This window comes from Argiope bruennichi, chromosome 7, assembly GCF_947563725.1.
Source record: "Argiope bruennichi chromosome 7, qqArgBrue1.1, whole genome shotgun sequence".
Classification (NCBI taxonomy): domain Eukaryota; kingdom Metazoa; phylum Arthropoda; class Arachnida; order Araneae; family Araneidae; genus Argiope; species Argiope bruennichi.
In genome coordinates, this window is record NC_079157.1 from 122,631,567 (window position 1) to 122,657,928 (window position 26,362).

General features: G+C 32.0%; 1 protein-coding gene across 4 annotated transcripts in view; it reads right to left on the bottom strand.

Annotated features, from left to right (window-relative positions):
- Positions 1-388: 388 nt before the first annotated feature.
- Positions 389-26,362, bottom strand: part of LOC129976137 (uncharacterized) — a 29,227-nt gene continuing 3,253 nt past the window's right edge. The window contains exons 1-6 of one of the 4 annotated variants that reach the window (XM_056089547.1): positions 26,126-26,325; positions 22,831-22,908; positions 14,073-14,173; positions 10,191-10,283; positions 5,794-6,053; positions 389-583 (exon numbers count right to left, since the gene is read on the bottom strand). In XM_056089547.1, the coding sequence (XP_055945522.1) occupies positions 443-583; positions 5,794-6,053; positions 10,191-10,283; positions 14,073-14,109 (531 nt within the window). In that variant the 5' untranslated portion in view covers positions 14,110-14,173; positions 22,831-22,908; positions 26,126-26,325 and the 3' untranslated portion in view covers positions 389-442. Of the gene's footprint in view, positions 584-5,793; positions 6,054-10,190; positions 10,284-14,072; positions 14,174-22,830; positions 22,909-25,884; positions 25,973-26,125; positions 26,326-26,362 lie in introns of those variants that run through there. The other 3 variants (XM_056089548.1, XM_056089549.1, XM_056089546.1) reach the window with 3 other exon arrangements.

Genomic DNA, 26,362 nt, shown 5'->3' on the forward strand with positions numbered 1-26,362 from the left:
AGAGAACCAATAAATCTCTTGTAAATGTCTTCCAAGTGACCACAGAAGAAAAAAATGTAAATAGAAAAAAAATAATTGAAGGGGTAAATAAGATATCTGTTTTGACACCTCGCTTAACCAATCAGTTTATCGGGTGAGTATCAATGGCCTTTCCTTCCAAAAACATCTCTGTTCATACATTCGATTATATAACCTTTAGATTTACTATATTTCATCATTCCATGCATCATATTTCTTCAAAAGTTAGAATAACATTTTTTAATATATCCATTACACACATTAGCATTAATGAAAAAGAAATCTTTATTTCTTTTTTTAAAAAAATGAGAAATGTAGAATATGTATGTAGAAATGTAAAATTTTAATTGGTGAAAAATATCACATCTTATTCATTCATCCGAAAGATGGAATGAGCAAAAACTGCATGCAAGGCATTTGTAATTTACACATATAATTTCCATATGGAAAACACAAAAGCGAAAAGAACAGCATTCATTATTGCCACTTGGTAGTAACTGGATACATAATTTGAGTTAGACGAACAAACAGCATACTTCCAAGGATATCCACCTTTCCTCCACAACTATATATATATAAAAAAAATTGATTACGAAATGTTCCTACACAATAAGTTTGGAATCTCAAAATCTAAAATAATCAGATATTCCATATTAGCAAGAACCACCTGTGTTAGATCTGTTTTTACATGTTATTTTATTCTTTTATGATGGTGAAGAATTTGTAATCAATTTCTCACTCACCTTCCAGCGTTTTAGAATTCTTGAATTTATATAATTGCGTGTTTCCATTGCTTATACAATATTTTAATATTTTTCAGACCTTAATTATCAATTAATCTATCTTATCAGCACAATTTAATGTGTGATATCTCCAAGTTATTTTTAAATATTTTGAATGCTGTATCCATATCAATACTGAACACTTAGCGTTAACAGAATATTAATAAATTAAATTTTCATTCTATATGTGTGGCGCCATCTAATAGTGAACCTGAAAAAAGAAATTGATTACAAGATTCCATGATAATTATAATAGTGAATTCTGAAGTAAACTGAAGATTAAAATGCAGAAAATGATTATTAATAAAAATTATTTTTATAAAAAAAATGCACATTATTGTTAAATATATGAAAAAAAACAACGTTTATGTCATAATGTTGAAAGGCAGAACAAAAATCATAAAAGTGTGTGGCGCTAATAGCACTATGATAAGGAAAATAAGCCATAATGAAAAATAAAAAAGATATTCTGTATTCAAATTCTGTATTAAAAATTAAAAAACACAATACTATGAATAACGGCTTTAAAACTATTTCTTTTTAAATCAATACTTTTCACTTTTGTTCAGATCTTCTTCAGTTGATTATTTATATATATATTTACTTTTAGTAGACTGATAAAAACATGATTAACAAAATGACACAATAATCTTGACAAGTTTTAAGAAGTGGTACAGCTTTCTACAACAAACAGTTTCTGGGAATACATGGACGGAGGAGCCTCGATGAGGCATTTACACAAGACATAAAATGACACCTAAATTGTTACTTTACAGCATCCTTTACAAGAGTTTCTACAGAACAATGCTAACAATAGATAACTCAAAATGGCAAACAGCAATTAATGTGATAATGTGCCAATAATAAATCTAGAGTGTCAGTGAAACAATGAATGCATTTCAAAAATGGAAAGCGTTTTTTTTTTTTTTTTTTTTTAATGTAGCTTTGAAGAATATTTGAATGATGTGGTCCTTAATTGATTTTGGAGGGTATGAGGGAGACAGAAAAATGATAGCAATTTACTAGTCTCAGAAAATTCCTGAATTTATTTAAAAATTATGTAAAACAATAATTAAGAATAAATTTTTTGGATGATATATGACTTAAAGTTTTATTTAAAATGTATCGGAATTCGATAGATGGCACTATGTATGGATTCAAAATGATAATTTAAAGAGAAAACTTCACTTAGTCATAGCATGTAATTTTCAATATTAAGTTCCATAAGATATTTTTCATGTGGAGTTATGGAAAAATTTTGTGTGTTGGATGCCTTGCAATGATGTGCAGGGTTTAAAAAAACATATCACAGCTGTTATTTAATCTATAACTCCTCAAGCGTTTGAAGATTTATAGCATGAAACTGAATATTTCTTTGACATATTATACACAATAGAAGGATCTCAAATTGAGATTTATTAATTTTTGCTGTTCTAATGTAAGTAATTAAAAGCATTTTGTTTATACCTTTTTTTATTTATTTATTTATTTAATTTTTTTACAGAACTTTTCGGTATGTTCAAGCTTTTTCAGGCGAGGTCTTCAATTGTAATCAAGCATACGCTTTATGTGCTATTTGTAAATAGTTTTTTCTATATTTTTGAAAAGCATGGCAGACAGATTATATGGACCAACAAATTCAATTTACTATAAGGCGCCTACCATGTGAAAAGTGTCTGGCAGCGATGAGTATTTAAAATGTGCTCTATCATAAATAAAAACTATTGTGGGTTAAATAAAAATCATTTGCAAGTTTTAATAGCTAAACAGATATATTTACAGTTTGCAAGGATTGGTATTAGAACACTGCAATTGTTAAATAATGAATGAGTTCTGATAGAGTGGTTGACATCGTTTATCTTTTTAGAGGCATGTGATACAGGAAGGGACGTACTTCCCTAAGTGAAGTACGAGAGGTAATGGGTCCACTTTTATTTGGGCAATAAACGGGGCTGACTAATAAAAGAAATAAATAGGATTTAAAGAAAGCCAACATGCATTCAAGAAAAGGGAGCAAAATGAAGTAGACTAAGGATTATATAATGTTTATTCTCCATAATAAGAGGTCCTACCTATCACATTAAAACTTGCTTGCCCATGGACAATGGCAAACAATTGTCCCAATGGAATAATAATCTTCCATTGGCTTTGCTATATTGTCCAAAGTATTTACACGATAAAAGATGACAACGATAGAGACAGCAACAATCGACAATAACTGGCTTAATATAAACGCTACTTCAGAATAATTAAGTATATTTAGAACAAAAAAAACGCAGTAAAGGAAAGAGACGTGGAGAGTAAAACGAGGATCGGATTCAAGAGAGAAAAAAACATTCAGAGGAGCTGATAGAAGTGTAAGATTTTAGCTTTAAGGGGTACACCACAAAGGAAGAATTCAAACAATAGTCAGACTGGCACGGAAATTTTGACCAAGGAGGACATAAACCAGGTTTTATTCGGAAAGATGCTAATAACGTGATAAGCTTGGAATAGACACAAGTGAATTTATTTGCAGAATACATTTGAGTAATGTGTAGCTCAAAATACAGACATTCCAAACATATTGTCTTTCACTCACTTTCATTGCAAGGTTGAAGAAAAGATCCATCAAAGAAACAGTGCAGTATTTTTTGAGGGATAATTAAAGAAATTTGCATTCTAATTATATATAAAATTATTCATTATTATTCCAAAAATTATAATTATTCAAAATGCTTGCTATGATTACAAATGGCTAACTTTCTTGTGAACCATGATAGAAAAATTTCTACATAGACCAGAAGGAAACTTAGAGTTTAGTTAATGTCCAAAATAATTGTTCTATATGACAAAATTTATCGCATAGATATTATAGAGAAGCAGTAATCTCTTAGTAATATTATTGGAGAAAAATTAGATTCAGAATCAATCAACAAAATAACACTGCATTTAAGTACAAAGTTCTTTCAATACTTGGGCAGAGACAAACAAAGCATTTATTATTATAAAACATGCAAATGTACATTCGTTATCGAATATATTTAAATAGTGTCTGAACCGTGAGTATATATTGGAGCCATCTTTTATGTACATCACATATAAGGTAACATATAGGGTGATCAGTAGAATCATTTGAAGCCCTTTAAATTCAAAACGACATCTCATATAGGCAGGGAAGTAACATGTAGCTATAGCAAAGTGACTGCACCGAATTTATTGAGACAGGATACATCCTTAGTGGTGAATTAAGAAAATTCATAAAAATAAAACAGGTCGGCTAAATAGTCCAATTAGAAAAGAGGAAGGGCTTCTTATTAGCACCAAATGTCGAACAATGCTGTTTCGGTATCTTCACGATATTGGCCGGCATTCAGAAAATAGAACAACAGCGTGGTGATATCGGACAATGTCTTATACTAATAGGACTATTATAAAAACACATGAAATTTTTCATGGAGTTATCTGTAGTTAATCGGAAGAGATAATTGCGATTAAAATTAGGAACTTCCCGAGATTTAAAAAAGGGTTCGTCTAACACTGAAAAATGAATCTTTAGATTCCCTTCCCCCTCCAAGTGCGTTTTTCAAATTTTTTTATTATTTTTGCTTATTTTCTGCATTGTATAAATTTCACTTCGCCGTTGCTCAACTCGGAAAAACTGTACTATAATACTGCAGAATACATTTTGCATTTTTCTTACGAACTCTTTTTTAAGTCAAGGAAAGTTTATAATTTTAATCGCAAATACCACTGTCAATTTTACAGATAACTCCAAGAAACGTTTTTCTGTGTTCTTATTATAGTATAGCGTACAGTTTTTTTTAAACTTGACTTTTTTTTCTCATCTCCCTATCAGATTTAATTTTGCAATTTCCTTATTTCGCCGTTAAGGGCACTGTAACGTCGAAATAAATGCAGCACTATTACTTTATTATAGGTACATTTTACTTCCCTGGCCCTATGAGATGCCATTTTGCAATTACAAGGCTCAAAAAGACTTTACTGATTACCCTGCATATTCTACGGACCAATAATGTGTTGAAAAGTTGTAACGCACAGAGAATACATTGTCATCAGTGTTTTCAATCAAGCATCAAAATGTCTGACATGAAATGAACTTCGGCTTGGATGATTCAGGCTAGCCACATAAAGCAATTACCACTGATAGGGTTCAGATGCAAGTTATTACTGATATTCGATTACATCTAATTATACCTTGATACTTCTGTACCTAATACAGCCGATAATAGAATTTTTTTCCTCGACGTAATGAAAAGGATAATTGATGGATATCAGTGTTCACAATTATACTGAAACTAGTAGCTGATACTGGTAATTGAAGTTGATACCGAATCAAATTGAAATTCGCTTGCTTCTTCAGATGATGTATTTGATGATAATGCGCCAGCGGGCTTGATTTTAATAGTGATTGACGGATCGCTGAGTACACAGAATTAAAGGCTTTCCTGATACAGTTAATATAAGAGAAGGCGGGGATTCTTCAGTAGTATGTACATCGCTACATGGGGTAAAGCAAAGATGGCTGGGGTGAAATATATATACTCTTTAAAAAAAAAAATACCTCGCATGCTCATAACGTCTCGGAGGAAGGGCCGTAAATTTCAGTAAACAATTGATATCAGTCGAATTCAAAACTTCCTAATCGAATATCTGATATTTTGAATTTGCAAGTTTTGTGTACTCAATACTTTTGTATACCTGATATAAAGTATCAGGGTGGTACAATATCACTCAACACTAATTATCGTGTATCCAAAGAAAACTACAAGCTTTCTTCTGTATTTTGTATATTTTTTCTTTCTTTCATTGCTTACAAGGTAAATGTAACTACTTAAAATTGGGCAATCATTTTGAATAACCTTATATATTGGTCGTGTCTTGTCATTGATCGTCTAACTAATCATAACTTTGCTTTTGCTTGTTGAGAGAACTTAAAGACACCCTTTGTATTGTGCTTAAAGTAAAGAGCATAATTTAAAAAATCACTTACAATATCATTATTTGAATCCTCCAAGACATAAGTTGTGTTCTTCATCCTTGTGAATTTTTCCTGTGCATTCATATTGCGCCCATTTATGTGAAAACAGCCCAATTCGAAAGGAAGCGCACAGAAAGGCCAGATTGCTACATCGATTTTCGCGCAGGCTGCATAATGCGTGCTGGAAAAGTCAACATTGTAAAACTCCAAACATATGTGACCATACTTTTTCAGGAAGGGAATCATGATGCACAGAGGAGGAGGATTTTTTACTAGAAAAGAGGAATAATATGAGGACAAATTATAACAGAGACTATCTTGATATTTTAACAACTCATCGAATAGAATTACTAATCTTTTAATCTACAAATCTATTTAACATTGTTATAAAATGAAATTTGGAAGAATTATTCAAAGTTAAATCTATCAAAGAATATAATGAGCACTGGTGATTCTCAAGTATGTATAAGGGATTTTTTTTCATCGATTGCTACTTGATCATGAATTTGAATATTAAAAATTGTGTTATTTGATGCACAAGTAAAACATGCCATTGTATTCAAAATATTAAATACTAGCAGTTTTACAGGAAAATATCTGTTTTCTTCATTTATTAACTAAGAAAACAAAACAACCATCCGCTTCCAATAAAAAAACATCGCACAATTACATTCCAATGATAATTTAATGCAGATTTACGATTTGGTTTTAGTTTAGTTATATTAACGTCCCGTTGTAAAGCAACACTGGGGCTATTTTGGGACGGACCTCGTAATTTTGAACCCCGGTCAGATGACGAGGACGACACCTGAACTGGCACCCCCCCTCTCCAGGCCACACCACACCAGCGGGAGGAGCAGATTTACAATATAATACAACAAGTGGTATCTTCAATTATGAAGTTTTATTTTCTCAATCCCCTCTAATGCACATAAAGATGTTGAATACCGGTGCCAAATGTAATTTTATTTTATGTAATTTTTGATGGCTTTAAAATTTCATCTTTGGGTGGGCAAGTTTGACTAATGTCCATGATTGGTCGCTATCCTCAAGAGCATACCAACATTAAAGATTTAACCACCTCAACTCAAGATTTAATAGATCTCAAACTTTCATACTGCACATTATTATTATAATTTTGACTTTTAACTCTCAGTACATATCGAAAATTTGAAATTCAATTGAAATTTTGAAACAACTATTTTTCATGAATAGCAAAATTTTCAAGCTTGATAACAAATTTCGAACTCAAGAATTTCTCGAGCTATATCCATTCTCAACGTCGTGATAGGGAGCAGATCCTTTAATATTGTGGTTAATATTATTAAAATTGTGATTAAATCGTAATGTAAACATGTGTCAATTTTTTTCAAATCTTAACAAAACAAGATATCAACACTGATTGTTTCACACTGTATCACCTTCAAATATTCAGGTGTTCAATTTCATATCAATAAATTCATATGGAGTGAATATATATCTTCTCAATGTTTTCTTGAGATTGCATGTTTGGAGATCAAATATATAAGAATGTGAAGTCGTTAAACCATGATTTTACAATTGTAATGACTTGAGTGGCCAGGAGATGGCGCCATAAACAGACGAAATGAAAAGAACTGAGCTCGCAAACTGTAGGTTTGATACAAGCTCATTTCAAATGTAATTTTAATTTCTTGCCAATTACATGCTTAAATAATGACAAGGAAAAGAAAATTCGAATTATTACGCAGAAGAATTTAATATAAAAATCTTTACAAATTCATTACATTATTTTTTTCCCTGCATCTTCCACTTACTCCTTCCCGAATAGAATTTTCTTCCATGACAGAATTTATGCAGTGGCTCAAAAAATTGAGAGTACACCTTACTTTTACTTGTTAAATCCGACTTTCAATATAAATAACATATTACCGGGAAGTGCAAACATGTTTTTATTTTTACACATAACAAATGGTTTAATTTAGAGTAAAAATAAAGAAAAATTAACGAAATTCTTCTACATTGAAAAGTTTCAGAAGCATTTTAAATAAACACACGTAGAATTTTGCCTCAAAAAATTGAGAATACACCAACGAAATTCGTGCAATATCTCGCATAGAAAGAACGTATCAGTATTTAGTTGCATGTCTTTTGGCTTTTAAACTGGCCTCTAAACGTCGTGGTATCGATTCGACCCATTTTTGGTGGTATCTGAAGATATTTTACCCCATTTTTCTTGCAACACTTTTTTTAAATGGGTTTTGTTTCTAATTTTGTGTTTTTGAACCACTGCTTCCAATGTGGTCCACAGATATTCAATGCTATTGATGTCGGGGTACTGTGGTGGTGTGTGTAACTGCTGTTTACAATGAAAAAGGCACCATATTTTGACGTTAAGTGCATTCTGTTTGGGGTCGTTGTCCTACTGGAAAATGAAATTTCCATCTAAACCCAAATTTTTAACTTTCCTTTAGATTACTGCGAAGTATATCAAAGAAAACCATATCGTTTATAATGCCATCTATAAAAATTAAATTTCCTACCCCGTATGAAGTCATGCAACCTCAAATCATGACGGAGTCATCATCATGTTTAACTGCAGGACGTAAATTTTTTGGATCCAAAGCAGTATTAGGCTTTCTCCATACAGTACGATGGCTGTCACTGCCAAAAATGTTGAGTTTTCTTTCATTACTAAATATAGCTTTCTTCCAAAGGTTATTGGTAATTGATGAGTTCTTGCAAACTTCAAATGCTTTTTCTGAATTTGCAAGCTGATGAACGGTTTCTCTCTAACAATGCGACTTTTATATCCAGCTTGTCTAATAGCATTTCGCACAGTTTTAGCACCTACACTTCTGCCTATGATTTGAAAAGTGTCTGCAATAAGTTGGATGAACCATATAGTTGCAGCAATCTAAACGAAAGTGTTAAAAATTTGGGTTTAGATGGAAATTCCATTTTCCAGCAGGACCCCAAACATAATGTAAGTTACGTCAAAATATGGTGTCATTCATTCATTGTAAGCATCAGTTACACACACCACCACAGTACCCCGACATCAATAGCATTGAATATCTGTGGACCACATTGGAAGCAGTGGTTCAAAAACACAACATTAGAAACAAAACCCATTTAAAGAAAGTGTTGCAAGAAGAATGGGGTAAAATATCTTTAGATACCACCAAAAATGGGTCGAATTGGTACCATGACGTTTAGAGGCCAGTTTAAGAGCCAAAAGATAGGCAACTTAATAGTTACACTTTGTTTCTATGCGTGATATTGCAAAAATTTCATTGGTGTATTCTCAATTTTCTGAGGCAAAATTCTACGTATGTTTATTTAAAATGCTTCTGAAACTTTTCAATTCAGAAGTTTTTTGTTTATTTGTCTTTATTTTTACTCTAAATTAAACCATTTGTTATGTGTAAAAATAAAAACATGTTTGAACTTCCCGGAAATGTGTTATTTATATTGAAAGTAAAAGTAAGGTGTACTCTCAATTTTTTGAGCCACTTTACAATATTTCCGTTATGCGACCAAAATACTTGCGTATTACAGAAATTTTGAAGAGGACGAAATGGTAAATTTCCGTCTAGAAGGCTGCCTAGTGTCGCTAGGCTAACGAAAGGGGTGGGGGCATGCAGATCGATTAAAATGTTGTTAATGGCATAACCACCAAAAAATACGTAATTAAATGCAAATTCTGCGAATTATAAACTAAGAAAAATCACAAAATATTATAAATTAGCACTTCATAAAATACAATTCAATAGGTTGCTATCCATTTTATTAAATACGGTTAATATTACAGAATTCAAAACTACTATTAAGATTAGTATTATTACAGAAAAATTATATTATGCAGAAACGAGGATACCACGCAATTATAGGTTATAATAAATACAAATACATTTTCACAAAGGTACTAAAATAAAAAAAAAAGAAAGCGTTATGCTAATGATGTATTGAAATACGAAACTAAATTAATCAATAGTCTTTTTATCCAAACTATTAAAAGAGTGACTTCTCAATAGTTTAAGCATTATTTTCGTAGTCTGAGCAAGATTTAAAATTTGCTGGACAAGTCTCAAAAATAATCCTCGTATAAGATGAGACAATGCATCAAATTAAATTTCACTTATCAGATTATGCAACCGCACCAAATACTTATGATTTTAGGAAATAAAAAAGGTAATCTAATAATATGCAAAAACTTATTAATAAAACAATATACTAATAATAAAGATAAATAAAAGAATATATTATCAATAGGTGAAATAATGCATTATACAATAAGTTTAAACGAATCGGTAATTTACTAAACGACTTTTTATTTTCCTTGGAAATTGCATTTAATATATATCGCAAATACAACTAAATCGGGAATATGGGTATTTAGAAATCAGCAGATAGAAATAAGTATTTACCTGAAACTGTTTTATTTAGAAGAGTTTTGCCATCAAAAGTAAAGGAAATGGTAAGGCCTATATCTTTAGGGAGATACCCAACTTCAATACATCCTATAAAAAACATTATATACATCAAGTACTTATGATCAAATTTTAACTTTCTTTTATACCAAGTATAGAGAGAGTCTAGTAATTGACAAAAAATTCGAACTCTAGATTTTGAAGAATTTCTGAGTTTTAGACTTCTCTGAATGGGAAAAGCATTTTTAGAAAATGTCCGTCTGTCTGCAATAATGATAACACAAAAGCACTGCAAGCTAGACGAATGAAATTTAGTGTATGACTTTTTCAACAATTTTGTAAATTTCTATCAAATTTTGAGCCAATTCTATTCAAAAGAAGTTTTTTTTTTCTCTCCGGCTGTTCGAACGTCACACGATGAAGAAAGTTCTCAGATTTAAAATTTATAATGCCAACACCTTTCACAAATCCAACAAAAGGTTGAATATCTGTCGGTCTTCACGTTCAAAAGCATGTAAACCCATTAACTCAAAAACCCAATGACTTAAATATATCAAATTTGGTATGTGTTTTTTTTTTACTGCAATTGTAGTTCTGTGTCAAATTTTGGTTTCAATAGGTTGGTAAAAAACGCGTCTAAAAAACAAATTCATCTTTATTAGAGAATATGCTATCACTCCTGTCGGCTTTTGTTGTTACAATAAGTCAATGCAATAATTAATTCTAGGCAAAAGTTCGCGCTGTCGAGTCATTTTTGAAAAAACAGCAACCTCTCAAATTCGATTTTGAAATTGGTTCCCAACGACATAATTGGGTCTGTGGAGGAGAAAAGCAACTGGTTAAAATTTTCGTCTTGTTTCAATAAAAAGGCTTTTAAATAACTAAATTAATGACATAGTAAAGTGGATCAAGGCAGCCATTTTGTTGCTCTAGACAAAGTTTACTATGAGAAACTGTTAATAAAACGGTCAGCTTAATTTCACATTTTAATAGGTTTTTATTTCAGTATTATTATATTAAATGTCAAAAATCAACATTTTTTACACTTAGCAACGTGCTGATGATTCATTTTAAGTGGATACAGGCAATATTCTCCAAAGAAATGACATATGTCAAAAAATTTCACGGCGACGATGTTGGAAAATAGCTATGATTGTGCACAACTTTTGGTAATAAATCTATTTCACTCTCTATTTATCTGCTTCTTTTTAATCATCCTTACCCCCCCCCTTCGAAAAATGGTACAGTCAGTGAGATAGATTTTAATGTTCCTTTGAAATTTCTCAGCGTCCTCGGTTAGTTCTTCAATTCAGGGAAGGAAAAAAAATCATTCTGCTCTAAGCGGCATTCTCCATGAAAGGAAATAAGGCCGCAAAACTGTCTCAACAAGATCTTGTTCAACAAGTTGATCAAGTCTTTGAAAGAAATGAAAGATGTTGGGATTCAAGGCAACGAACTAGCAGAGCAGCGTGTCAAAATGGTGACTTTAAGGAGTGTAATTCCTGCTGCATAGTCTTTTCTTACAAGAAAATTCAAAGCACTTCCAAAAAAAATGGGCAGCTTTACAGGAACTTTAACGACACATTTCAGATCACTAGTGGATTAGGTACAAAAACTGATATAATCTGCAATTCTGTCAATGAGACCAGGGCCGTATTAGAAATATCTGTTCATAGATTGGCCCAGAATAGAAGGATGTAATTTAAAAGCTTTCAAAGCAAAGGAAGTAATTCAAAAGCATAACAGTAAACGCAAGATTTTAATTTCATACATAAGGACTTTAAGGAGTGTAATTCCTGTTGCATAGTCTTTCCTTACAAGAAAATTCAAAGAACTTCCAAAAAAAAAAAAAAAAATGGGCAGCTTTACAGGAACTTTAACGACACATTTCAGATCACTAGTGGATTAGGTACAAAAACTGATATAATCTGCAATTCTGTCAATGAGACCAGGGCCGTATTAGAAATATCTGTTCATAGATTGGCCCAGAATAGAAGGATGTAATTTAAAAGCTTTCAAAGCAAAGGAAGTAATTCAAAAGCATAACAGTAAACGCAAGATTTTAATTTCATGCATAAGGACTTTAAGGAGTGTAATTCCTGTTGCATAGTCTTTCCTTACAAGAAAATTCAAAGAACTTCCAAAAAAAAATGGGCAGCTTTACAGGAACTTTAACGACACATTTCAGATCACTAGTGGATTAGGTACAAAAACTGATATAATCTGCAATTCTGTCAATGAGACCAGGGCCGTATTAGAAATATCTGTTCATAGATTGGCCCAGAATAGAAGGATGTAATTCAAAAGCTTTCAAAGCAAAGGAAGTAATTCAAAAGCATGACAGTAAACGCAAGATTTTAATTTCATACATAAGGATTGTGAATTTTGTAATATAGTAAGGCATGCTAGTACTTATGTGTTAACTCCATTTATTGGAATTGCAATAACTTCGATTTATCTTTGGTGCGAATCTAGAAAGCAATTTTTGCGATTAATCACTGGCATGAGGTTAATGCATTAAGTGTAAAAAATCGATTTCGCATTTTATACGTTTTTTTTTTCAATCGATTTTAATCAAAATCTGATATAGAATTACGATTGTAATCAGAAGATCCCATAACAAATTTTATTAAATTAAGTCATTGTGTTTTTGATTTATACTCGCATAAGAAAGTGTAACCGACAAGCGATAAAGATTTGCATACAGATTGACATCATAGATATATAGACATAAAGCCTATGTATAAAATTTTATCAATCTAACTCATTCGGAGTTAAAGTTGTCGTGCAATACTTATACTCGAACAGCTCGACAGAGAGACAGGCAAATGTAACTAAGAACTGTCTTTTTTGAATTTAGAGAAGTGTGAAACGTGAAAATTCGTTGAAATCTAAAGTTCGAATGAATTGATGATCATAATTTTTTCTATAAAAATGGAAAATCGGCAATGAAATTTAGATCGAAACTTTTAAATCTTAAAAATAGCAATAAACCCAAAGTAAAATCAAAATCATTTCCTAAATAGACTTTGAAAAAAATAGCCTATTCTTTTGCAATTACCGAATATCGGTTGGAAATTTATTTTTCCACACAAAAATAAAAACTGAAGGAAAAAAATATCATTGAGAGTGGCATTTTTACCAATAAAAACCTTTCTCACGTACTTTCTAAGAAATATATGTTATGAACATACACCCGCAAAAGCATTATGTACCATAAATGCTATGAACACTCAGATTTTTATTTTCAGAATTGAACAGATGAGCGTTTTGCGCTTCGTAGTATCAGATGAAAATAGAGTACGTATTTTGGATGCCTTTTTATCCCTTGACTGAAAGAAATATTAGACGTAGAATTCCAATTTAAGCAGCATGATTCAATATTAAATTTCTATCATATAAAACTTTTGATGAATCTTTGAATCCAATCTCTGCGTTCATACATTCGCACGCGTGTAAATGCAATAATGGAAAAATAGACAACCCTTTTATGGATATCGTTCAAAATTCAATGTGAATCTACACTTTAGATGTTAAAACTGTGTATCAAATTTGATCCGTCTAGTTTTCTTGCTTGTATTCAGCCAACGGGCCAACCAAACTTCCTGTATATGAATTTCATTCAAATCTGATAGAAATCTGCATGTTTTTGAAGAAGGCCCAGCAAGTATCATCTGTATAGCTCACAATCGTTTTCGATTTATCATGCTCATAAACAGTCTATATAATTCCGATAACCTGATATTTTAACACAGTTTTCTTTCATCTTTTCTTCGTCTATTTAATATACGAGGAAGAATAAAGGTAAAACACTTCGCCAACACCACTTCTTTACCCGTCACACGCTTTGAAGTTTGTCAATACTCTGTAAAAACATACCTGAACTTTTCAATCTTATTTCTGGTAAAAGCAGCATTTACATTTAGAATGAATGCAGAAGCATTGATTTGGGTTTTCAACGAAGTTATCGCTCGTTTCACCTGAAAATAAAAACAATTTTTTAGGAATAGTTTAGCTATTCAATGCAGTTAAAAAAAAAAGTAGGATAGACAATGTTTTAAACAGACGAGTATATTTAACCACTTGCGGAGGCAAAAAGAACAAGAGCGCGTGTCAAAACAGTCCACTATAATTTGCAGCGAGGTCACACAAAGTATCAGATACTTTACAGCATTTATATCTTATAAATGAATTAATATTCGAATTACTAATGTGCTCTTATAAACCGTCTTCAGGCAAACAATCTCAAGCGAAGGGTTGACAAACATTTTTACGTCTAGTGACAATTACCAGCTGACGTGTGTAGCAGCCCTTGGCGATTCTGTGATAAAAGTATCCCGACGTGTGAAGCACAACTTACCACTGCAAGTGGGTAATTTCCATTAATGTGTTTGTGCAGACATATTTTTTTACTGCAAATCAATAGAACGGTTGGTTCTCATCACCCTAATGGATGCAGAAAGTGTGGGGTCGGCTAACTCTTATCGATGACAAAACGTGCCTCCTACAGGAATGGTTCTGCCGTTGTCGGTGATGGTTCTTAAGACTTAACCATAGTTTCCGCCAATGATATCCCGATATTTCGATCATTAAATTTAATCCCTGTGCTTTCCGAGAAGTTGGATAAGCACTTAGGTTACTATAATTCAATGGATATTTCTTTTTTATTTCTTATAATTTAATAGTCAATGATCTGCCCAAGCTGTTATTTCCTATTGTCTCGTAATAATTTTATTCAGAAAGAGTGTTTTATTGTTTTAAGGGACCTTTTTGAATGCCTTATTTTTTTTATTTTTTGTTGTTGTATTTTAAGCCTTTTCCAATAGAAGTGAAAAGAAATAATGGTATATTCACCCCAAAAACAGAGCATATCCAAACAAACTAAATATGCATATACAACATATACCACAGCAGTTAAGAAAAATGAAAATAAAAAAAAAATGACAGAGAAAACACTCTTCGACTTTTTCATTAACAAATTATTATCTTTCTTTAGTAAACTTGAATTCTACTTAATTAGTTTTGTATTTATAAAGATGCAATTCTGTAACAGATTTTGTTCTGTTACCGTGTGGATATTTTATAAGCTTGTGCAGTATAGGTGGAGGTTTAGGTTTAATTATATCAACGTCCCGTTTGAAGCAACACGTGGGCTATTTTGGGACGGACCTCGTAATTTTGAACCGCGGTCAGATGACGAGGGTGACACTTGAGCTGGCACCCCCTCTCCACACCACACCACACCACACCACACCAGCGGGAGGACGTTTGGTCAGGACGAATTTAACGTCCAACAGACCCCCTTACACGACGGTTCTTCGATGGAATCGGGTCTCGAACATGAAACCCTTTGGTTCTGAAGCCGAGACCTCATCACCAGACCACCGCGGCCCAGTATCGGTGGAGAATGCACATGCTTTATTTTGCCAGAAATATAATTCTCTGCGAATAATATTCTTAGTTTATGACCATAAAACAAAACTAGAAAAAACGGAATAGGAAAAAAACAGAGAAAAACAAGGCAGTTGTTCCAAATGAAAATGTTTAATGGGGAATCGACAGCATCTGATTATTAAAATGCAATTACAATTATTTTTATTATATGTTAAAAATCAAATTTCACGTTAAAATTTTAAAAAGTAGCTGCGAGAACACAACTCATTTTTTAAACACATTTTATTCCTTTCTATTTTCCCCCACCGAAGAGGCTAAGGAAATGAAAAAGAAGGACTTTATGTATACAATAGACAATACATTTTGATACTTCGTTATTTAAAAGCAATTTTGAAGAAGAAAGCCAGACAATTTTGAAGATGGAAAATATTGTATTATAAAAGATGAATGAAGTAACAAAAGAATATCAAAATTGTGAATAAAAAATTATCTTTACTAATTATATTTTATTTTAATCAATGCATTAATTATGGCATATATTATATTGTTATGAAACTTCCGGGGTTCGTTTGGATAGTGGAGTTACATGGTGTGGAGAACACTCTATCAGCAAGCGGCAGTAAAAAATAAAACAAAGACGTTTATTTACACGAAGACACACAGGACAGCACAAAGACGACAACTATATACAGCACAGAAGACGATTATCTTCAGCCGAGACGTGCAGCATACAACAGATTCTACTGAAGACAGTAGCACACAGCTCAGTTCAGAACTAGCTTCACTCCGTCGCTGCTCCGCTTATCTCTGGAAGGCCATCTCTTTATCGTAGGTCTCGACTACTCTTCGACTCCACTGGTTCGTGACTCAATTCACCGTCGGTCCACACTACTCTGCTCTGCTCTGCCGCTTCCGACTTCTCCTCAATTCACCGTCCCGGTTCACGAACGCCCGGCAGCTGCGGCTGCTTCCTTTTATAAGTCTCAGGAGGCGGGGCTAGACGCCTCTCAACCAATCAGGAACGTTCGAGGCGTATCTCCGTTCCTACTCGACGGATCGGGAAAATTCTCGATGTTTCGAGTATAATCTATTTTGGCGCCAAAGTTGCCAAATTCGTCGCCAAGTCACCAAATGGTCGCCAAGTTTGTCGCCAAGTTCTGGGACCTCCTATGGTACCAGCTATGCTGGAAAGCCGCATCACAGATTCGTAACAATATTAATATATGTGATATTATTAATATTCACAAGAAGTAAATTGAAAGTATGATGCATAGCATTATAAACTTCATTAGATAATAGCTAAACTTTCACATTTTGTTTTCAAAATCTTTTGCTTTTATAGATATCAGTATTAAACTCTTCGAATCTGCTTAAACCCTTGATATGCATCCGATAAATGACCGAGGTAAGTAAATAGAATGATCTTACATTAGCATTTGCCAATGTTTAACAAGAGTGTTAAACTCATGGACTCCGTTTTAAAATCATTCTATTTAACAACAACAAAAAAAAAAAAAAAAAAATGTGGAAAATCTTGAATTAATTTTATAGTTAGAAAAAAAAAAAACTTACCATCATTTTCAAAGGACATAGCTTTTATAAAGTTAGCAGTATGCTTGTAGCTGCTTCCGCTTACGTTTTTGCTGGCAAACTACGATGAAGCTGCGAGGCCGCGGTGGCCTGGTGGCAATATCTCGACTTGTGCGCCGTAGGGTTTCAGGTTCGAGACCCGATTCCACCGAAGAACCGTCGTGTAAGGGGGTCTGTTGCATGTTACATCCGTCATGCCAAACGTCCTCCCGCTGGTGTGGTATGGTGTGGAGGGGAGGGTGCCAACTCAGGTTTCGTCTTCGTCATCTGACCGCGGTTCAAAATGACGAGGTCCGTCCCAAAATAGCCCTCGTGTTGCTTTGCAACGGGACGTTAATATAACTAAACTAACTAAATTAAACCCAATGGATTGAAACAAAAATTTTAACACAAAACCACATTTATAAATCATAAAATCTCGTACCTAATTTGATATATTTAAATCATTGAATTTTGAGTTCCGTTTCGAAAAGTGCAGACCGATGTACGTTCAACTTCTTGTTGGATTTAGCTCATTATTCGATAGAAATTTATAATATAGATGTTAAACATGTGTACAGAATTTTATCTGTATTTTATCCGTCATCTGACCGCGGTTCAAAATTACGAGCCCAAAATAGCCTAGTGTTGCTTTACAACTGGACGTTAATATAACTAAACTAAACGATGAAGCTGCCTTTCTATTTTTATGAGCAACGGCAAACTCAGATGTCAAACTCGTTAATGAAGAAACGACAAAAAATATTAAAATGTAACTACTTGCATAAATTTGTGATCTACGAAGGGTTTTGTTGTTGTTGTTGTTGTTGTCGTCATTAAGATCAAGTATATATATCATTAAATTCTAACATGACTTTTTCTTAATGATCTAAACTTCTTATAATTTAAATAATGCTTAACATTGACTGAAGAATAAATATTTGAAATTAAGAAATATTTTAATTAATTCTTACTTCAATCCACAGATGACTGAAAATGAGAAAATTCACTTCGAACTTCTAAAATATATTTACCTTGGACCGTTACAATGGTTTATAAGAATGGAATTGAAATCTCTTGTGATAGATCATATGACTAAAAGTTAAATAAAAACTGCAAACGCAAATTATAAACTATCTCTTCATTTCAGGAAATCATCTTATATTAAGTGTATTATTTCCTCTAAAGTATATTATTAAGTATATTATTTCCTCTAAAAAAATAATGTATTTCTGATTTAGTGAAAAGAGCAATACATCACGGTGTTCAAAGATACATGATACGATCTCACATTTATTAAACCTGTTTTCTTAGGAATAGTAAAACCAAAATTTGGACAAAATAAGATTATTAGTATCTCTATAGTATGTGCACTAATACGTTCTTAATGGTATGGGGAAAAAATGAGATACAAAGTAATTTTTGCAATATTTATTTCTCAATAGTGAAATCAGATTAGCATTTTTTTACTTAGCATAATTAACATTTATTAGCAACAAGCTAAAACAAAGAACATGATGAGTATACTAAAACCGAATTTCCGAATTCTGTTGCCATTAACAAAGTCAAAAGTAAAATCGGTCAATAAAACAACATCTCCCCCCCCTACTGTCTCTTCCATTTGCAAAGAATCGACTGGAGCATTAGAAATCGACAGGCCATTAAACAACGAGCAGATTTCTTTTTTTCAGTTCAATGTTTTTGGTCTTGTCGGCAATAGAACTTATGAACAATGATTTAACATCAAATATTGCGTGAACCTTGAGAAAAATTCTACAGTATTTACAAATTGCTGAGAGCTATTTGTGGAAATATCTCTTCGATGAAAGTAGCACTTTTAAGAGGGCAAAATATCTTCATGGCGGTCGTGAAGATAGCAAAGGAGGATTCTAGATGGGCTTCTTGTATTGTTACAAATATCGAAGGCATGGAGTCTCTTCTTGCTTTCCTTTCAACGATTCATGACTCAGATGACAGCTAATGAAATTGATTTAGGAAGATTTATGCATACCACGAAATCCGGCTCATTTAACAGTGACTTTCCTCATGTTTCTGGTCATTATTCAATCATTAGGTTAATCCCTCTCTTTATTTATAAAATTTCCTTTAAAAGTTATATTCGAACAGCCGACTTCCCGGAATAGAATTTTGCTCAAAATTTCATATGGATCTATAAATTTAGTGTGCAAACCGTGTACAAAATTTCATCCATGATTGGCTATCTTTCTGATAGAAGTGAACGCGGGAACTAAAAAACTCAAAGAATCAAAGGAATACAATTTAGTAAACATATTAAAAGCATATAAAGTGTAGGTCTTTATCAATTATTTTAACAAAATCCGTCAAGGAGTTTGTGACCATCTGTTCTTCTATATTTTAGTATATTACAGATTTCGAATCCTGTCTGCTCTTTAATATGTAACATTATTTGTTCTGAAGCAGGATGCAGTTTGAAGACAATGGAGAGATTTTTTATCTTTTTAAATTCTTTTTAATCCATCGGGAAAGCATAGTTATTTACAAGCAAAGACGCGGACATTGTGCGTCCGACACAGCGCGGCCAAAAGCGGAAGTGGGGAAGAAGGGCCGAAATAAATTATCCCTCGCCTTATATAACCTCATATTTTGATAAGGAAAATATTTCTCCACAGTGCTAATATATTAATAAGATTCTGATAAGGATTTCTGACGCATGTCAATCGCATATAAGGGAAACACAGTGATCTTTTAAGAAAGAATGTGCTTACTGGACATTTTTACCCCTTCACGCTGAGCGTGTGAAAGTATCGGCGTTTAGCTGACTAAGCAATTTTATGAAGCTTCTCTTGAATTAATTAAGTAGAGAAAGTGGAATTGGATCACGAAATAAGAAAATATTTTAGAATGAAGTTACTATAGGCTAAATTAAGATAAAATCTTGGAAATTAATTAAATTGAAATTAAAAGTTTAAAATATCGTTACATATATAACTAAAAAACGCGACGACCTAGATAAATGAAATTTTGTGTGTCATCTTGTAATTAAAACTGTAGTTCTTATCAAAATTTAATATAAATTGGTCGACAGAAATGTGTCCAAAATGCAAATTCGGTTTCATTCCCATAAGAAACGCATTCTAATGTGCGAAATACTGAAAATGAAAGTCTAAGCACTTGAGGCATTCTCGGAGTTGTTCAATGTTTACAATTTTCTGCGGAGAGAGGATAACAATTTTATTAAAGAGTATGCGAGAAAGTTTCGGGAAGATCACTCTTGCTGGTTTGTTATATGTGGCTTTAATTAAAAATGCATTGAAACCTCATTCTGAAGTTCCCAGCATTTAACGTTTCCCCTCATATAACACCATTCCTAAATAATCAGTGTTATTGAAAAATCTCGGATTTAAGTTTGAGTTATTACTTTGAAATATTTTCAGCATTTAATATTTTTTCTGTGAGAACTTAATATAATTTACCATAAATCAACAACATTTATGATAGGGAAAAGAATAAAGAAACAAACAAAAGTTACTTTACAAAGAAAGAAATTTACAAAATAAACGAGTAGAATTTTTCACTGGCAACTCCTCAAACAAAGTCCAATCTGATGATTTAGGGATTGTATGATCATTTGAAGTGAACTATCGAAACCAATTTTTGAAAATCGGGAGACGGAAAAAAAAAACTAGAAGCCGTTCGTAAGATTTTTTCAGAATGTGGAATAAATGTATCGTAAATATTAAATTATTATTACTTTTCTTGATTACACAGTAATTTATTTGATAGTGAAGATTGCTGCCTGGGTGAAATGACTAGTAGACCCATGTTGTCTTTTATGTGGTTTATTGGTAACATCAACAACAAAAAGCACATGATTACGCCATAGTGTAGTAGGCCGGTTTTTACATGATCGGCAGGCTGACTCCGCCTACGTGGGCGGGTGCTTTTCGGGAGATGATAAATTTCAAAATGAAAATTCAAACGAAAGGGAACAGTTATTTATCATTTCAGATGATGTTGAGAGTTATGTACCTTGCGATATAAACGCTCTTACATCAATGATTCCAACACTAAGTGTTTCGATAGACATTAAATCGGAAATTTCGGACGTTAATTAAGATGATAATAAAGGAAATAAAATCCCCTCTGTGATAGAAGCCATTTCATCTTTGAAAATAGAGAAAGCCAAAATAGTGGAGACCAAGAAAAATGTTAGCAAAAATTCATATGTATTGAGAATATGATGTGGTAGTAAAAAACAGATGCAAAAAAGCTGATGTCCAAACCATTTTTAAGGTAGAAATAAAAAGTATGTACTTTAAATTAGATTTTATGTCAAAGGAAGTTTTGTTTTTGTCATCGGATGCTAATTTCTATCCGATCTCTTGAATGACAAAAAATCCTGCCTATGCTGTATTCACTAGTATTTTTGTGTAACTCGAGAAAGAGTACATTATATCTTCACATAGGTTTTAGAATAACATTTCTTTATTTGCAAGTCTCGATAAAGGTAAAGGGCAATCCATTCTATATTCAGTTAATCCTATAGTCAGTGACAGAGGAGGACTTTCAACTAGGCAACTACCTAGAATTGTAGAACACCAACGAATAAAATGGGCCGCGGTGGCCTGGTGGTAAGGTCTCGACTTCGGAACCGGAGGGTTTCAGATTTGTGGCCCGATTCCACCGAAGAACCGTCGTGTAAGGGGGGTCTGTTGCACGTTAAATCCGTCATGACCAAACGTCCTCCCACTGGTGTGGAGAAGGGGGTGCCAGCTCAGGTGTCGTCCTCGTCATCTGACCATGGTTCGAAATTACGAGGTCCATCCCAAAATAGCCCTAGTGTTGCTTCAAACGTTATAATATAACCGTTTGGTTAATATAACCAAACCAAACCATCGAATAAAAATGCCATCAGTTTAGTTACCAAATAAATACTAAGCACTCTAAGATAAAGGGGTTCGAAAGTAAGATTAAAAAATATCATCCCCGTTACCAAATAAATAATATTTACGAAACGTAAAGGTTTTAGGAAATATAAAATACTAAAAGAATGTAAATAGTTTGTAAAATGTAATTGATCAGGTTTTTTTTTCATTTTTTTTTTCATTATTTTCTCCCAGTTAATGTACTTTTTTAATACAGCAAACAACTGCTTAGATATAATTAAGTATGAGTTTAGATGCCGTTAGATCATGAATCCAAATAAACAGATAAAAAGACATTTACACACACACACACACACACACACACACACACACACACACACACACACACAACCGACTTACAAAAAAACCCATCAATATTTTGAATCAAAATATAGTGAAATGCGAATCTAAACCAAATAGTTTATGAAAACAGGATTCTCATAATGTACACTATCAAATGTAGGTCTGCAAAAATGCTTACCTTCATCACTGGGTAAATAATATAATACAGTACGCAAAAATGATGCGACATTTTCTTCAACACAAGTAAATAGGATCGTAAGTTATTGAAAGATTTTTGTATTCGAAAAATACTTAATTTCATTCATCAATATACTTTATTACTTTTGACAAAAGCCAGAGTCTTTTTTCTACGGCACTTTTTCTATGTAAAATACTAATTACGTCATTAGCAGTGATGATTTGCGCTTAGTTTTCTACGTTAGACCATCACAGCTCTAATTAGCATCAAATAAGCTAATACTTACTGCTTCTTACACTTCTTCTAAGTAGTCTCACAGTTTCTAGAGGATATGATGCAAGTACAATGCCACCTGTTGTGGAACCTATTAAAAAAGTGATCATTGTTATAAGAAAGCCTTAAATTATAACTTTTGAATATTTATTGCATATTATTCAGCATTTTTTTTTCTCTTTTATTCTTCATCTCAATCATCAGCAACAATTTAAAACTAAAATTCTATCCTAACACCTTCGCAAAATTTAAATACTTTGTTGAGCAGAAAAAATAAACGAGCAATTTAATAACCCTATCGGATACACATATTAGGCTAATATTGCATATTTAAAGGCAAATTTCAAATAATCAAAGAAAAGATGAAAACTCAATGAACCAGTTCATCATTACTAGTCGGCTTCGGCGACCAGTTATTCTCCCATCATTCATAAAACAAAAAATCAGTCCTCCAGCCCCAATTACTGGTCCAAATCGTCAATTTTTATTTCTTATTAAATGCAATGGCATATCATCAATGGTTACTATCCTCTCCTCCTCCATATTCGGGAGATACTGCAAAATAAAACTTCAACCGAACCTCCCAACATCAACAAGATCAATTTTGGCAATTTTCGTCCAAAATTCGACACATTTCTCTACTTAGAAGTCATAGCTAATTAATCGGAACGCTCTACCATTACTATGAAAGTATAATTTAAAATACGCTTTTTTAATAATATTAATATTATTATATTTATATTTTTATATAATATGCATTTATGATAAGATGTAGTTGATCAAAGTTGATTAAACAACATAATTAATCTTATCAGTACTATGATCTTTCGACGACAACATTGATGCTATCAATGTACAAACTGCATCTTATCAACAAATACATATGTCTGCAATTTTGATTAAACAAATCTTATCAAAACAGAAAGCACCATTTAAAATTATGACAGCATAATGATGCCCCATTCTGATGGTTATACCTGTAAGCTGGCATAATTAATTGGTGTCGAAAATTGACCAAATCATTCCAGTCGTTGATTTATATGGCTTAAGTTTTATTTCACAGTATGATTCGAAAATGAAGATGGAGGGAGACTTATCAAGGGGCCATGAATTTTCATATGAATTAAAAATTGGCGAAATCGGTTAATTAAATATTTTATTTAGTGGCTATGACTGGAGAATTATGTTAAGATTTTTTATTCTATAGAAAATGTACAGTAAAGTAGCTATTTTGAAATTTTTCTCAAAAAAATGGATGGTGGTTATGATTAGGAAGCTATTGATAATGCACTAAGGTAATAATAATAATAAAATTGGCATATTGGCAAAATCGGTATAGTGATTTTGGTTAAGGGGCTGGTTGTTTGGTTTTATCGATTATTTTTATTATAAAAATTTAGGAGAACAACTATTTGTAGAAGGTGACTATTTCACTTTAATAAACAAAGTAGTATCATGAGCATAAACTGAAGAGACTAAGAGCTTTCCCAAGTTTAATGCAGGAAGCTCTTAAGGTTGGAGGGAGGGATGCCAAAAAAAAAAAAAAAATCAAGAAAATTAATTAAAAAATTAACAATGGAATAAATTAGCAGATAAATAATTAACCTATATTATATAATAAACAGTGAAACTGTTATCATTAAAACTATTTTTTTAAAGTAGGACGAGCATTTTATTTTTTATATTAGCTATTTTTCCTCAAACCGATTCAACTATATTGGTCATATAAGTATAGTAAGAGTTTTGAAAAAAAAATTCTTTATCAGCTAATTTTTGGAAAAATTAAATATTTTATTTTTATACGAATTATTTATTGGTAAATAAGAAAAGGGGTTATATGGGGCAATTAAGAAGTTTAGGCCATTAAGAATCGGAAAGTAGGTTTGTCGAATATATACAGATCGAGATGCTAAAGTTTCCATGTCTATTTTTTAAATGTATACGCATAATAGCTTGTATTTACACAAGATATTATAGATAAAGGATGAGTAATAAAATTTTATCTTAAAAAATAAGTATAAGCATTTTTAGGGAAACAATACGAACCAATATTAACGTAGAATTATTTTTTTAAATAGAAATGTGCGTTAAACGAAGTAACAAAATTGAATAAGATAGTAATCAACTTTATACAAATATAAGTATTGAATATGATCAGTAACAGATGAATATTTTTACAAACAATGGAGCGAAGTTGTTTAAAAAGTTTTAATGTAATTTTCGTGTGAAAAATGAACGTTTAGAAAAAAAAGTACTAACGAATTTTAAGAAAGGGTTTTTCAAAAATTCAAATGGGTTTTAATCAAAATTTTAACATTTTCCTTCAATAACTTCAAACATCTAAGAGCATATTAAACGTTTTTACACCAGTCTGAAATTAAAAAAAAATATGGGCTTTTAAGTGATAATTTAACTTTCGTAGATTTTTTTTTTTTCTATTACATGTATTTAGAAATGATTTAAAATATTTCATAGCAATATTATCTATCATTTGAATTTATATTCACATGTATTGGCTAAGATATTAAATACATTTTTTTGTGCGCATGTAAACGCTGTTATATAATTAAAATTAAATTTTAAAAATAAAGATAGACGAATCGAACTTCAAACATGAACATGCTACGTTCTGATGGTTCGAATCTCATTTTACTTCATCATTTTTTTTTTAATTCTTCGAATACAAAAAAAATCTCATGTAACATTGAAATTACTTTTGTAACATACGTTCCGTAAGTTATTAATATTTTTCATACAAAATTTAATTAAGAATACAAAATACAAAAGAATAAGAACACAGTAATACAAAATTTGATTAAGAATTAGCAGTAGCATCTTTAAAGCCAATATAATGATTTAATCCATTTATAGTATTTTCATTGAATGCGACTGCCAAAAATAAAGGCAAAATGTTATTTTTAGAAATGCAATTTTCAATCAATAAAAATCGACTATTTAATTAATTATTACATAAAATCTTTCTTAAAAAGTCTTTTTTATGCTTCATAATATTTGTGAACCAATTACAAGAAAAAAAATCTATAAACTACAAAAGAAATTTACTTACATTTCTTTATCTAACTCGTTTTATACATTAAATATTAATTTATTTCAATATGAGTTCCGAGACAAACAATTATAATTCAGAACTTCCCTGGCTGAACCCGGGATGTCTGGTCACTTCATTCGCTAGACGAAAGTGACAGCGTTTATTCGCAGAACCATAACGCTTACGATCTGATGGAATGCAACATGCCATTGAACCTAAGTAAACAATAACAACAAAAGGTGGGGGGAAGAATACTTACTTATAACGAAATTCGCAAAAACGAGAATGAAAATATTCAGAATCATAGCCAAAGTTTGCGCCAGCCCAATTTGCACGTGACGATCGAGTAATATACAGAAATGAAAGCTTCAGCTGCAGTATAAGATAAACAAATAATTCCTACGCCGAGTACTGCTACATTTCCTACAAGTCGCCAGTGGAAACAACTTCCTAACTCGACAGGGCCCCTTCTCAGAAAGTGCTTTTGCGAAAATGG